At 34.2% G+C, this 15,974-nt stretch overlaps 2 protein-coding genes across 6 annotated transcripts; both read left to right on the top strand.

Moving 5' to 3' along the window:
• The first annotated feature begins 2,429 nt into the window (after positions 1–2,429).
• LOC101213763 (short-chain dehydrogenase RED1) lies at positions 2,430–5,963 on the top strand. The gene is made up of 3 exons (XM_004143438.3): positions 2,430–2,859; positions 3,680–3,839; positions 5,444–5,963. Exons 1-3 carry the CDS (start codon positions 2,523–2,525, stop codon positions 5,796–5,798), a joined length of 852 nt encoding a protein of 283 aa, XP_004143486.1. The 5' UTR covers positions 2,430–2,522; the 3' UTR covers positions 5,799–5,963.
• Positions 5,964–7,394: 1,431 nt separating this feature from the next.
• Positions 7,395–15,253, top strand: LOC101212567 (titin homolog). Of its 5 annotated transcripts, none has more exons than XR_004217576.1 (14): positions 7,395–7,648; positions 7,961–8,024; positions 8,696–9,421; positions 10,681–10,818; positions 10,918–11,070; positions 11,172–11,249; positions 11,389–11,481; positions 11,561–11,680; positions 12,109–12,186; positions 13,279–13,458; positions 13,988–14,089; positions 14,170–14,435; positions 14,551–14,576; positions 14,667–15,253. XR_004217576.1 is itself a non-coding variant. In XM_004143516.3 (14 exons), the coding sequence occupies exons 1-12, from the start codon at positions 7,638–7,640 to the stop codon at positions 14,401–14,403; spliced, it is 1,977 nt and encodes a 658-aa protein (XP_004143564.1). In that variant the 5' UTR covers positions 7,396–7,637; the 3' UTR covers positions 14,404–14,412; positions 14,551–14,576; positions 14,667–15,253. The 5 variants fall into 5 exon arrangements, 4 of the variants coding, with proteins under 4 accessions (XP_011657990.1, XP_031743521.1, XP_004143564.1 ...); XM_004143516.3 differs by having other exon boundaries at positions 7,396–7,648; positions 14,170–14,412; XM_011659688.2 differs by lacking the exon at positions 14,551–14,576 and having other exon boundaries at positions 14,170–14,412.
• The last annotated feature ends 721 nt before the right edge of the window (positions 15,254–15,974 follow it).

Here is a 15,974-nt window from a genome sequence, read left to right as displayed (position 1 = left end):
AGTGCTTTTTTTCTTTTCTTTTCTTTTTCTACGTCTTGTGTAAATTTTTGAACTTCCTTCGGTGATGTGATCTGGCTAGAAATCAAACTAAGGAAGGTACAAATTATGGGTTATATCTTCTTCTTTCTCTCTTCGTCTCCATTTTTGGTGTGAATTTTGGAGCGTTGTTGAAATATAGTTCTAGTTCATTAAAACACGTTAACAAGTCAAAAAATGATTCTGATACTTCTGAACATGGGAGAACTGGTTAATTAATTCGTAGTAATTATGCATTCAATTGTAGAATTTGTCCCTATATCTTGAAAACAAAGTTGTAATTTTTTAGTACAACCATGGTGTAATGAGATCCAACATTCTAATCCTATTCTAAATTGTAAAACTGGTCACTTTAACTTAAGAAAACTATAATTTAGTCTCAATAACAAGGATTATTTGTGATAGCTTCATTCAATTATAAGGATTTCTCTTAGACTTTCTGCACTTAAAAGAGACTAAATCTAAACTTATGAAACAATAGAAACTAAATTAATTTCCCTTCAATTATAGTGATAAATTTCGTCTTTTTATCTTCAATTCACGTTTAGGGAAGACTTTAGACAATATCGACAATATCTTTTTTTTTTTCTCGAAATAAGGAGACAGCATCTTCTTGTTGGTACCAGTGTTTAGATAGAAATAAGAGGGTTTAGAATTAAATACTATCTATCTATATCTATATAGGTCAATTTATGGGGGGAATAGCATTGTCATTTCCTAAAGTCTTGAAAAAAATGGAGATTAAATATGGATTTGTTCGATGTAATTTTCGATGTAATTGTTTGTCGGGGAAACTTTGTATTTGAAGTATTGTTTTGAAGAGGTAGGCCATTATTTGTTGTGGTCAATAATGATATATTACTCAATTATTGACTAATAAACTACTAAATTTAGTTTGTCAGTTTAGATGTATGCTGTCCCAAAATGTAATAACCTAATCAATATTTTTTTGAGAACCAACAAACAATATGGAAAATAGTTCTTTGGATAATTTCTAACTTTTCGTTTTTTTGTTCCTAGGGATGATTTCTAAACTTATGGCCTTCTTGAGCAAGTAAATGCAAACAAATTATCAATTAGTAAAACCATTTAGGTTATGTTTGGATTATGTTGTTTTAAGACTAATTTTGAGTGTTTGTCAAATATTATATATTTTTTAATAACATTCTTTTCAATTAAATATTTGTGAATGTATCATGAACACATTCTCTAAACTATATATAAACTATGCATAGTATTATGAAATTTAAAACAATTTTATACAAAGTGAACTTTTATTTCTATTATAATGATGTATACTTATTTAATCTATAAAAGTGATTGATATGATCGAGGGCATAATAATATTAGAGATGGTATACAATTGTATAATAATATTTTTAAAAAATAGAAAATATAACAAAATCTATCAACGAAAAATTTATATTATTGATATGAACGATATAGAGTATGATGTGACATGAGAATCTATCCACTAATGAAAATCTATCAACATTTACGTTTAAAAAATGTATTATTTTTTGTACTCATGTAATTGAATTATTTAGATAAATGAATGCATGCATTGTGCCACGGCTTTTAATTCTATAAAATTTGCTATGGTTTCATTTCAATTACCTCTTGCCATAGTTTTATTCACAATTTACAAATAAAACAAACAATGGATACTGAAAAATAAAATAAAAGGATGCAATAAATGTTGTAGTTAAACATTTACTCGTCCTTCCAACGGTGAGCCAATGCCAACTATGGTTTGAATTTAAGAAACCAAAATTGCAATTTAAATAAAATCAAGTGTTAAACTTTGTTACCAAAAGACTTCTACCATATCTACTACTTATAGATACTCCTCACTAAAATAGTCTATTATCGATGGACTTCAACAAAGGAATCTAATTTTTACTTTTAGTAAAGGTTTAAAATTTATTAGGATTTTATATATCAACAGATACTTTCAAATCAAAACTCACATATGCTCACTCATTCAACTCCTATAAACCAGCACGTAACTCGTAGAAACTTCAACCACTTATATCAACAATTCATAAACAATTTAACACAAGTTAACGAAAATGAATTAGCAACATAAATAAAAAAACATGGTAAGAATAATTTCAATTTTTTAAAAATATTACTTTTTAATTGATTAATTAAAAATAAAGAGTGTTGTATAAATGAGAGAAGAGATTGAGCATATATATATGTATAAATTTAAAACCAAAATCCCAATTTTTTTTTAAAATCACCCAAGAAATACAATAACCGTAAATGAAGGAGGGAAAAAAGGGAAAGCGTCCATGTGGGGTTGCCAAGTGGCACCACAAAGACCGGCCATGTGGAAGTCTTCAGGGCCTAGGTGCAGACGAGTGAGCAATTGCTCTTATTGATGTACTTGGAGCTACCCAACACTTCAATCTCCGATTTATCAATCGGTTTAATTTGGAGGAGGGCGGGGTTCGTTCACTTTTCAAGAAGATAAAAAGGATATGGAATTTGCCGGAAAAGAAGTAGTTGTCATCTCCGGCTGTTCCGACGGAGGCATAGGCCACTCTCTCGCCCGAGCCTTCGCCGACCAGGGCTGTTTGGTAGTCGCAACCAGCAGGTCCCGCTCCTCAATGGCGGACCTGGAGCACGATCCCAGATTTTTCTTACAAGAACTCGATGTCCTGTCCGACCAAAGCGTCGAGCGATTAACGTCTCTTGTCATCGAAAAATTCGGTCGAATCGATATTTTGGTGAACAACGCTGGCGTTCAATGTATTGGACCTATTGCCGAGGTTCAACTTTCCGCTATGCAGAACGCCTTCAATACCAATGTTTTCGGTGAGCTTCGGTCTCTAACAAATTATCCATCAGCGAAATTAATTGTATTTCAATATTCAGATTCGCCATTTCATTTTTCTTCCTTCAGAATTGAATGATATCGAATCTAGGGATTAGAAACTGTGAATTGACTGAGCCGCTTATTTAGATTTCGAATTGATTTGAGTTTGATATTGTTTTGTGATTAACATTTGATCCAGTGGTCGGTTAGAAATAAACGCTGAAGACTTTATCATCCTATCTTCTGCTCTACTGTGTTCGTCAGCTTCTGCTACTGTATATAATTGTATTCCTGGCAAACACGGGTGGATTTAGCATAGGTACAGGAGCTCGAGTCCCATCAACTTAAGATCTTTATATTACAATATATATATATAGAAAACTGAAATAGTACCAATTTAAGAAGTTAGTGAACAATGAAATTATTTAGTCCCTCTATACTCAAGTTCAAGTCCTATTAGTTATATTTTCTTCCATCAACTTAAGATCTTTATATTACAATATATATATATAGAAAACTGAAATAGTACCAATTTAAGAAGTTGGTGAACAATGAAATTATTTAGTCCCTCTATACTCAGGTTCAAGTCCTATTAGTTATATTTTCTTCCAAATTATTTTTAATAGTCTATAAAGCCTTAGTCAATAAAATTTCTGATTCGCCACTGGTTAGAAACAAAGCTGTTTGTTTGGTATGTGAAATGTAGAAAGCAGAGTTAGAGGTGGGGAAAATTTGAACATGAACACTCCAATATGGAAAGGAGTGGATTATTGTATTATGTTAAATTAGTATTTATGAATTGGAGAATTGCATTTGCAGGGACTATGAGATTGATTCAAACCGTGGTTCCTCACATGGCATCACGAAGAAAGGGGAAGATTGTGAATTTGGGAAGTGTCACCGTATTGGCGCCTCTTCCATGGGCTGGTGCTTATACTGCATCCAAAGCTGCTATTCATTCCATTTCTGACTGTCTGAGGTTCGTATATACCTCTCTGATTCTCATCTAATGGTATAATTAACAATTGTTTTGTGTTCCTGATCATGCACGAAATGTTTTGCCTTGCCTTAGTTAATTATCTCGATCTTCCAGACCCTCGCTAGTGATAGTTTATTAAGTTAATTTGAACCTCACTAGTCTTTTTCTGGGATGAAAGTTGACTACTAAAGCTATTTGATAGCAATTTGCTTTTTAAAAATTAAGTTTACAAACTCTCTACTTTTCATCTATTGGTTTTTTTATTTAGTTATCCACCTTTTATCATTAATTCTAAAATCCAATACTAAGTTTTGAAAGGTAGAGAAAGTTTTTGCAATTTGCAATTCTAAAAACCAAGACTAAATTTTGAAAAGTAAAGAAAGATAGTTTTTGCAATTTGAAAATTTACTAAGAAAATTTGGTCTTTCTTGATAAATAGTATGACAGGGAAGTTGTTAAAAGAACAAATCCATTGTTCGAGGACCAAAAACAAAAGAACTAAAAAGTTTTCAGACATACTTTAAAACTATTTTTTTGGTTTTTGAGTGGTTTAGATTTTTTAGAAACGAGTTAGGAAGAAAATTAGAGGTGAAAATAGGGTTTATAAATATTAATTTTTAAAAATAAAGAACCAAAATTCAAATAAAGCTCGTTGGTGGAGTTTAACTTTCAACCGCAATTCTTACCTTAAATCAAGGGATTAAATTAATATTTCTATGGATTTGAGTTCCGATTCTTGTAGCCATTCTTGTGAGTGGATGAGCATCATTCCACTTTGTTTATCTATCTTTGAATAATTTTTAGTTGGATTTGAAATTTTGATGTTTTTGCTTGTTTGATTATGTAGTGGGTTCGAGACCTTTATGCTTAAAGTTTAAATTGAGTATTCATATGAGAAAAATAAGTGCCGGGGTCCTATTGAATTTCTAGTGTATCTTTTTAGCAGCTCAAAGATCTCAAAGATATGTATAGAATATATTAAGTTACAATGCACTGAAGTAGAACTGTAGAAACAGAAACAACCCACAAAAGTCTGATGGGTAAGCAAATATTTCTTTTTCTGCTGGGTTTATTTTTATGGGTTACTTATTGTTGATTCAAGACAACTTATTTCTTCATGAAAGTCGGTTTGAAATGACTTTATAGAACATTGTTTTATAAGACGATCTTTGAGGCAAAGAGTGAAGTTGTGAGTTATGAAAACTAGAAACTTGTAAACTGATGGGAGTAAAATGTACGGGTTATTGATGTTTTTTAGTTGTGAAAGCCTACAAATTTTTTAGTTTAAATAAAGAGGGGAAGTTTACCATTCCACACTTCTACTTCTGTTTCTATGTTGTTACTCTCAACTCTTGTGCAAAAAAATACCCCTCCAAAAAAACTTTCTTTTTTTCAATGCTTAGAAAAGTTATTCCAAGACATTAAAGTTCAAAATCTAAAACTTTCTTTTTTCTTTTTGCTTTTTAGGGGGCCACGGCCCATGATAGAAACTTGAATAAACGCAATGAATATCCAATTCAATTTGCTGACATATTTCATTTGATTTTCGCATTTATTTCACACTGTGATGTTGGTTGACTTGATCGATATTTTCATCATTGAAGGATGGAGCTGAAGCCCTTTGGAATCGACGTTATCAACGTTGTCCCTGGAGCCATTAAATCAAACATTGGAAACTCTGCCATTGCCAACTTTAATCAGATGCCTGAGTTGAAGCTATTCAAGCCCTTTGAAGCTGCAATGTTAGCCAGGGCCAATGCCTCGCAGGGCTCTAACGCCACCCCTACTGCCGAGTTTGCCGAGAAGACAGTCGCCGCTGTTCTTAAAACGAAGCCATCGCCTTGGTTCTCATATGGAAGCTATTCCACCCTCATGGCTGTTATGTACCATTTGCCGATTTTCCTCAAGGACTTAATTGTGCAATTTCTCTCTAAACGATTTTTGAATAGCAAAAAATAGTTGGGTTATAGATTCTATATTTGGTGAAAAATATGGTAATTTGTAATAAAGAATTAGAAAAATGTCAAGATTAGTCTTTGATTGATGCATCTCTAGCTCTGAGAAAGTGTTTAGATTTCTAAATTGAAGGATTGCTGAAAGAATGAAATAAGTATGTCAAAGAAATTCACCCATTAGAGACAGACAACCTCAGTAATGTTCAAAAGAAATTTTAGTATAAAAACGTGAGTAGATTTTTTCTATATGTTTAGAAACATTTTGATAATTGTGTGTGTGTGCGTTTTGAAAACTAATAATTGAGTTTTTGGATATGATAGTGAAATTCATTAGATATCACTTTTGTGGGATTTTATCTCAAATATCTCTTTTTAACTAAAAACAGGAAACAAAATATTATAAAAGAAAATTAATGCTTTATGTGACATGACATGCATGGTTCACTCTTTGAATTTGGGATGCCTCTTTGTTCTTCCCATGTGACATGGCCCCTACCACTCCACTTTGATGCTTTTAAGTGTATGTATATATATATATAACCACTTCCTATAAAGTGATATGAACCAAAAAAAAATTATAAATATAGTAAAATATCAATAATAAATGTTGATAGATTATTATCATTTATCTAATAAATGTCAAATGGATGCGGATAAATTTATAAACTATTAAATTTTGTTATGTTTGTAAATATTTCAATCGTTTTATCATTTAAACAAATTTTTACACCCTTGTATATGTTTTCAACATTCATAGAATGAAAAATCAAATCATTGACTGTTAGAGAGAAATGATTGGTCAATTATAGTTTAACTAAGTCGAATCTATTTTAGACATAAAGATGCTTGAACACATGGGCAATCCACACAATCTTTAAAGGTTGTGAAATAATTTCGAATATTATTAGAGAAAAATATTTATTATTGTTACTTTTGAAAAAGGATAAAGTGTTTTTAATGCACGTTTTTTTTATAATATTTATGAATATAAAAAAATATAACTGTTTACATGTGATATACCAAGATAAACTGCTATCATGATAAATACAAAATAGTAATTTGTGTTGGTGTAATATATATGTTTATTCATTATGCTATGTTTAAAAATAGCCTAAAACGGTATCGGTCACTTGAAATACTATTACAGAAGAATTATCCCAAATTTTATTTTTTTACAGTTATTAAATTCATTATCAGTTCTTGTGGTGGGAGAAACCTAACTAGCAACAACAGTATTATTAGTTGGGGAAACTTTGAGTTGAAGAAAATACAATCTCTTTAGTTTTTTCCCCTAATTTTTTGTTTGTTTCTTTAATCAAGTCTACACGTATGTTATATCATAAAAGATTACCTTGCTTCAATTGAGATTTAAAAAGAAGGCTGTATTTGTTGTTGCAAAAAAAACTAGCTCGTCTATCAAATTTACATCTACAAAGTATTGATCGAGTCATACCTTTAGAATCACAATGGACCCGAATAAGGGCAGTCTTGTCAGATTCGTTCAGCCCAGCTCATCAACCTCCTACAAATCTATTGGGCTCAAGGCCCAACTTTATAAATGGGCCTTGTAGAATCTATTGCAACTCGCGGAATAATTCCTTGCGGATGGTCGGACACATCTAATTAGGCGGTAAAATTCCGGTGTCATCGGATGTTTTCCTTCGTCTCCGGCGATCTTCCTCCGGTAAACCGATTGTTAATTTGAGTTTTCGAACCCGTTGTTCCACCCTCCTACCAGGCCGGACTTTCCATCACCCACTGCCCAACTTGCATTTAATCGCTTACTTGGTTATTCGCTCAAATATCTTCGTCGCTCGCCGTTTTCACTGAATAGGTATACGCTATGTGGCGGAGGTACGGAAATGTTCTTGAACTATGTTTCAACTATGTTTTATTTTGCTCGTGATGTTGATGTTCTTCGTTAATTAGTCATTTCGATTGTCCTTCGAGTGCAGTGTTTTCTTGAATGGTTGAAAATTGCCAGATTCTTATTCTTTAATCTCCCGAGGGTTAATTTGGCATTCTCAGCAATAGGAATTTTCTACTAATAAATGATAATAAATCTCAATGTCAATGGCCATGTTATGTATGAATTTGGATCTCGCTGGGTTCGGTTACAGCGGGTGATGCTTATAGATAGTATTTTTATCGCATTGTTGTCTGCAGGTCAATTCTGAAATTATCATCTCGTCAATCTGGTGGAAGGACTCCGAGGCAGAGTTCACCCCAGGCAAGTAGAATTTCGTAAATAAGACTTTCCCATTTTTGCGATCAGAATTCGTTTTGTACAATCCAAACGCTGAGATAATTTACAAACAGATATTTGGAGAAGTGTGTATTCGACTTATAAGCATATAAATCCACATGCTTGGTTCTTCACATATGTTATCGTAGATGCAGTTGGGTGGAAATGTACAACATTGGGATCTTTTAACATACACTAAATTGCTATTTATGCTATTCTTTCTTGGTAGTACGAGCATCTGCAAAATAAATGCTTGGAAATTTATTTTTGACTTGGGAGCAAAGACATGCATATAGTTTTTCATCTGCCTGCTACGTGCTTGTGATGCAGTTGTGCTGTCTTTATTAACTGACTACTTGAAGCCTTCTCATATAACATACACGAACTTTCTATTTATACCATTCTTTCTTCTGCTGTTGTAATTAATTGACAGTGTTAAGAAATGTTAAACCCATTGACATGTTTCTATTCTTATGTTTAATTTTACTGTGCCCAAAAGCTGTGAGACAAATGAAATGGGAGGACGAACAGAGTGTGTTGCAAAACTAGTCTATAATAAAATATAGGGACCAAACTATGCAATCCTGATATTTTTTGTGGTTTAATGGTGTACTTTTTCAAATATTTTCTGATTCTTTGACAGGTTTTTGTTGCAGGTGCAATGTTGGCATACACCCCAATGTATTTCTAAGATAAGGGAATTTTCATCTGCGCCCAAACAAAATCTGAAACCACAACCTACAAATGTGCCACCTAATTCTGGAAATTCCATCCCAAAAGTTGTCTTTGGCAGTGTTGTTATTGGTGCTGCTGTTTTTGCAGCTTACCAAGCCGGCTATCTAGACCAACGAACTGTTGATATAGAGCAGAATTCTTCTGTAGAGTCAACTAAAACAGTTCAGAAAAGTGATTCAGACAATGTCCAACCTTTGGTGGTGCAGAAATTTGATTTACCGAGTAGTGAGGAAACCGAAAAATCGAATAGTGTTAGAGAAGAAACCGAGAGCTCAAATCCCATTGTGGAGTCTACTGAGCAGAAAGTTGAGACAGATACCCACCTTCCTCATCTTGAAGATTGGGGAAAAGAGAAAGATGATGGTCAGTTTGAAGACAGTTCCAGGACACTGCCACATGAAAAGATCGAGGAGGAAAACTTGCCAGAATTTACTCAAAGTGGCAGTCAAGTAGAGGATGAGAATCTTGGATCTAAAATATCCACAGATGAAAACTTGAACATGCAAAGCGCAGAGTCTTGTACTAGGGATTGGCCTCACGATGAAGTTCAAACTTCACCAATATCTAGCAAGACAGATGCAGAACCCGCACAGATTGATATCAGAATACCACCACAAGAAGATACAGTTGCAGAAGAGAAACTGAAGGTAACTTCAATTTATCCATTCAGATCAAATGTTGATGTAATGGTAGCTTGAAGGTTTAAGTCATACAATACAATGCACGTGCTCAATGCAAATTCTTTTTAATAGTGAACCAGCTTATATTAAGAGGCAGGGAAGAAAGTAAACAGAGGCTGTATATAAAAAAGCCCACGCCAAGATAAAAGGGTTATGAGAAGGAAAACAGTTAGAAAAAATTGGTATAATTATTGGTAATTGAAATGAGAGTAAAATCACTAAAAATGTTTCAACAAAAAATCCTCTATGAGGAACTTAATTTTGAGTCTGGCTACACTTTATCTGAGGACCCTTAATTGAAACATCCTCACGTTTCTCTCTACCAAATATATCTTATGTTGATTAAAAACCTGCCACCACAATTGTCTATTTCTCTTTCCTGAACTGAAGGATCTACTAGAACTTCTTCAATCATAGAATGAAAATTACAAAATGGGGCCAAAATAATGCCAAACAATTGCAAAACCTAAACCAAATCATTATGGGAAAAGGGAAAAGTAAAAAAATGTGTAGATCCTCTTAATCTTCAATTAACTGGTAAAATAGGAACACCTGTGGAGATTTGGGATTAATCCTCCTATAAATCACCAGGCATCAAGCGTGCAAAATTTAGTTTTCTTCATGAGTGTAACCTTCCAGAAACCAGCTCACAAGAGAAAGACTTGGAACAATCAAATGTCCAAACCCCCTTATCTTTGATACGTGGGTGAAACTGAAACACGTGTTAGCAAGATAGTGGCAAAACCAAGTCATCATCTCTCATGATAAAAATCTTCTCAAATATGATGAGGACTTTGCAGAAGGAGAGACCAGATTATAGGTCTATAATCCTTATGGATTAATAAGAAGGTTAAAATTTGTAAATATTGCATAGGGTGTTGAAGAAGATGACTAGCCTCTCATCATACAGCAGACGAACCTATTTGGTCTATTCCAACTTATTATTCGTCCACTCCAGTGTCAGAAAGGGATTACTGAAACGTTTATTACAGGAGGCAAGTTAGAAAAAATACCAGGTACCTAGAATCCCTTGCCTAATAGTATTCGGGCCAGAAATGAAGTTTGATGAGGATGATTGGTTCATTAGAATTAGACATTCTAGATTCACAGGATATCATCTCTGAACTTTTGTTTCTTAAATATATTAATCTCTTATCCAAATATATTCATTTCTAGTAAAGATGTGTAACTTAAAGTGAATCTGTCTCTGCTCGTATTCTATCCAGGAGTTGAATGATACAAGTGAAGATACAGGGGAGCCAAGTTCTCTTCTCGAGGCCTACCATTTGAAGGGTGAGGCTGGCATGACTTCCTTGGGTGGTGGTAGCAAAGATGGAACTGACAAGTTTTACAAAGGAACAGAGGTCATTTACTTTTTCCTTCTTCTTGATGGATGTCCATTTTTCTGGAATTGAGTAAAGGAGTCTTAGACAAGATCTAAAGTTTTGTTTCCAAGATGCCAGGCTTTAATTGCTGAAATTGAGGAGTTGAATGATGGCTTCATATCCAAGGATGGGAAATTGGTCATTGATTTCTTAGAAGCTATTCATGCTGCTGAAAAGCGGCAAGCTGAGCTGGATTATCGTCGTTTTGCTGATGAAAAGACAGCACTGTGGGTATGGATCGATAGATATTTTTTATATCGTACGTGAAACGATTGTAATTTTTATGAAATGCGACTATTATTGACTGTGATTTATGTTTCTGTTCTGTACAGAACAAGATGGACGAAGCATTGAGGGATGCTCGGGTTAGGGAATTTATGCATGCAGAAAAGGCTGCTATGTTGGACAAGGTTGAATTCTCAATTTTTGAATTACGCACGTGGAGTCTCTTATAGATGTATCATCTGAACAGAGAGCGTACATCTGTACACTGTTGTTGTGTTTCTCTCATTCTTATAATTGGCTTCTTGGGATTTTAACTATTTTCAGGAGTTAAAACGAGAGAAAACAAAAGCAGCTGCTGCTCTGATGTCACTACAAGAGAATTTGGAAGATAAATTTCAGAAGGAACTTGAACAGAAGGTAGGAGTGTTTCTTAAATGACAAACAAGCTCAAGTTGCTGACCCTTTACCAATACTTTTAAAAATGATTTCATTGCAGGAAAATGAGTTAGAATCAAAGTTGAGAAAACTTCAAGATCTGGCAAAAGCAGAGTTAGCTGCAGCAATTGCAAGTGAGAAGGCTGCCCAGATAGAAAAAATGGCTGAAGCAAATCTTCATGTAAGCAATATAGCACAAGCTATTGATTTACCTGAGCTAAAAACATCATGCATATTCAAAGTGGAAGTTATAGATAATATTAGGACCTAACATGCCTCCTTAAAAAATGACATTCATAACAAGAAAAAAAAAGTTGAAAAAAAATGTTTAGTTCTTCATTTACGATATCACCATTCGGGGGGAAGTTTTTCCTTCATAGGATGAAAGATGCTCACCGATTTTTATGGACATTGCTTGATGAAAATTTTACACTATAATGAAGAAACACGTCAACTGTACATCAATTTGGCAATTCTTTTGTTGCTATAATAGTTTATTTTCTTGTCAATGATGTGCATGTTCCAATATAGCTCCATGTCCTTTGGCCTGAATCCAGGCAATCAATCTACCACCAATAATCTGTTTATGTGTGAAACTTCTTTTTGCAGATTAATGCCCTTTGCATGGCATTCTATGCAAGGTCTGAAGAAGCTCGTCAAAGTCACTCTGCTCAGAAACTTGCATTGGTAAGTTCGCACTTCTACTTATTGATGTTTTCATTTCTTACTTGTAGTATAGAAGAAACTGAAGTTAAACTTACTTTTGGAGAAAGATTTGTCTTCCTACATACTGGTGCACGTTTGTGCATCTAATATTAGTAGTTTGGGTACTATTGAAGGTGATCATTCTTCTATCAGATTTACATCATTTGCATGTGAACAGGGAAACTGATGAACATTGGGATTAAACTACGTTTAAAATCTTCCAGGTTAAAATAGTTCTAGGTCTCTCCGCAACAACATACATATTTGTAGGCATTTTAGAAAGTTTGAAACCAGTATGTTTCCATAAAAAACATAAAATTAGGGTGTACGCTGAAATTTGGAAACGGTATTTGTTTTTTTTTTTTTAGTTACGTTTTGTGAGGCTTCTTTTGAAAATAAGATCCGAGGTTGTTCTTAGAATGAAGACAGGTTTTGACATTGTAAAATTGCTTGTCATAGTATTCTTGCTTGAATAATCTCATTCTCTTCTTTTGTCAAGGGTGGATGTTCTAGCCTGTAAGATTCAATTGGAGATTCCTTAGTCGAGGTTTCTGTAATTAGCCTCTTTTGGTTATTTGTGCTGACTATGAGTCTATGATAGACCCCCCCATTAAGCATGTGTATAAGTGTAGGCAGTTGAGGAATATTAAATTGTTATTAGTTAGTTAGAGGGATGGGCCCCTGAGAATATAGTGAGAATGAGCTTTGGTTTGAGCAATATATAGTCTGTAAGTAAGAAAGTGCCAGGGAAGTACGTTTTTGCTCAGTTATCTTGTGAGAGAATTGTACTTAAGAGTGAGGAAATTCTCCAAAACTTCCCTTGAATCTGCAGTAGAGTATTTTTTATAAACTTGGCATTTTCTAAGGATTTTTAAACCCTTGCTTTTGTATTTCATTTGTCAAGAAAGTTTATATATGTATAAATCCATCAACGAGCATTGTGCTCAAGTACAAGGTGTCTCAGGAACTTTCATGGTTGTAAATCATATTTTTTCCTTTTTATATTTTGCTAGCGCATAGCCAATCCAATTTATCTCAAAGTGTTTAATCAACTATAAGTCATCGATCTTATAGGGGGCACTGGCACTTGAAGATGCTCTTTCCAGAGGGTTACCGATCCAGGCTGAAATAAAAGCATTACGTGTTAATCTTCAAGGCATTGACAAAGATTCTAACTTAGAGCTGATCCTTTCATCCATTCCTAAAGAAATATTGAATCATGGCTCAGATACGTTGTTACAGATGACACAAAAGGTACATTAAGTTCTCCCTGGTTTGAAGATAAATTGTAGCATACTTCTCTCTCAAAAGGTTACCTAATTATAATCAGTGTCATTTCCTTTACTGAAAAACCGTGGGGCTGTTTGGCATTGGTAAGAGTTATTATTTGTTTTTTTAAAACAAAAGTTTAGTGAAAACGTGATTGAATAGCTGTTTAAGTTTGGTGTAGGTCAGATGGAATTTGGAAGTACGAGAAAAGGCAACTAAAGAAAAAAAAAAGTTCTTGAATAGCAATGTTGTTGATTTCGAAGAAATTCTTACTACTTTCAACCATATCTGTCAACATGAATTACTTTATGGGGAGGAAATCAGATATTATCTTTTACCTTTGTTCTTTCCCCCAAAAATGTATTGAATGTTATCAAACCGTCGTAATTCTTTGATTTTATCAAATCTGACTCGTTCTGGAATATTGTTGTACAATATTGACTGTTTGGTAGTCTAGTTCATCTTTGATGGTGAAAGTATCTGGCTTATAACTTATTCATCTCCTTGCATGCAGTTTGATGCATTAAAAGCACCGTTACGGCACTTGAGCTTTATCCCACCAGGCGGTGGTGGCATTTTGGCACATTCTTTAGCTCGTGTAGCATCCTGGATTAAGGTAAATTAGAGAGAACTTTAAATCTCCCATTTACTCTCCCCTATTGCTGTAGTTTCTGAAATTTCCTTGACCTTCTTTAGGTGAAGGAGGCTGACCAATCTGGTACTGGGATCGAATCTATCATCAACCGAGTGGAGTCCTGCCTGGCTGAAGGAAACTTGGCTGAAGCAGCACATTCTCTTGAAGAAGGTGTTAAAGGCACAAAAGCAGAAGAGGTAGTTCATGATTGGGTAAGGCAAGCAAGAAATCGAGCCATTACGGAGCAAGCCCTGACCCTGCTTCAACTATATGCCTCATCAATAAGCCTTACCTAACACCTCAAAGTAATTTGCCATCTCTGTCTCCGGTATACAGGCACTGGTTGTGTGCTTTTTTTTGTAGTACATATTTATTAGCTTCATGTCGCACCTCTTAGTTGAGGGTTCTATCTACAGAGCATCTAAAATTCTATGTTTACCCAGGGAACAGAAAGATCACAAGTTTTCAGGCAAGAGGAACGCACGATTCTTGGATAGCACCATTCTTTCTGTATTGACCTTGATAAAAAATTTTGTAACGGATTTTACTTCTGCTGCAGCGCCAAGAACAGCAACTGCAGCCATTCGGGCACTTCTCAGGCCAATGCCAAACTCATATTGCAACCTTTTGTCAAAGTGGGTTAGTTGCAAATACCTGGTTCTTGTTTTCACTTGAGAGGCACTTTTATTACTTTGCTTCGAAAGGCATTGCTTTTCATTAACATGTTTGATTATAAGCATGTTTGGTGGTTATCCCAGATCTGGTTGAAGGGACCTTGGCGGTAGTATTTTGCTTTCAGCACTTACGTTTATGAATAGTTATTCTCAAAGGATATACATTTCTCATGTCGGAGATCTGCTATTAGAAATTGTTGAAGAAATCGTTGAAGAAATCGTCTTACTTAGAAATAGATGATTCTTGTCGGACCCTTTTTTTCAAAATTAGGGGGAGGAAAATATTCTTAATATAGGATACTATTTGAGGGGCCCTTTGAGGCATGAGTTTGGCATCAAGTCTAGTATGTTGTGGGGTTTAAATAGTGAATCTAGAAAACCTCAGTTATAATAACACTTTGGAGCTTGTTAACAGTAATTTTGATGTGGTAGGAAACCTATGGATATTTCCAATAAATTCGGACTTCATAAATCCATGTTGCTTCTGTTCAACATCTTTAGTCAAATCCACCCTTACCTAAAAATCCTCATCCAAGATAACCTTCTGAGAGTGCTATAACAACCTACTTTATATATAAAAATGAAATGTGACAAAATTGTGCTAGGATGATTAAGTTTGTTAGTTAATTACTCATAATTTTTATTTGATATCTAATTAGTACTAATACTAGTAGGTGTGTAATCTCTCCATTTTGGCCCAATCTAATTTGTATGGTGGAAATGATGGGATTGGGCAAGACCAAGTTTTTTCTTTTTTCTGTTCTTTTTTTCTCTCTTTTTAAAAGGGTAAGGTGAAGTTGAAGTTGTGATTTTCTAAAATTCGATATTGCTTTAAAAGTACTGCAAAAAATTCTAAACATACCAACCAAAGCCGGCCCCTTTAGCTGGCAATTTCATCCATATTTGCACCAATAGAAGATGACCAATTAATAAAGTGTCCTTTCGGATTCTTCAAATCCAAGTTTGATGGATTAAGAATTAATAAATATCTTTTTTCTCCCATCGTGGTTTGTAATTAATCATGAAATTACCGTCATCAGCTTTAGGCAGTCCTTGGATTGTGTTGTTTTTGTTTTTATTATTACTATTACTTTTCAAATAAGATTGCCCGTTGATGTGCAAAAAGAGTGCACATTTCTTTGGATATAATAATATAAAAAGTGACAGCGAACCAAATCATCGTGTAATTGCTT

The sequence above is a fragment of the Cucumis sativus genome, chromosome 6, assembly GCF_000004075.3.
Source record: "Cucumis sativus cultivar 9930 chromosome 6, Cucumber_9930_V3, whole genome shotgun sequence".
In the NCBI taxonomy this organism is placed as follows: domain Eukaryota; kingdom Viridiplantae; phylum Streptophyta; class Magnoliopsida; order Cucurbitales; family Cucurbitaceae; genus Cucumis; species Cucumis sativus.
This window is presented reverse-complemented; position numbering and strand designations above follow the sequence as displayed.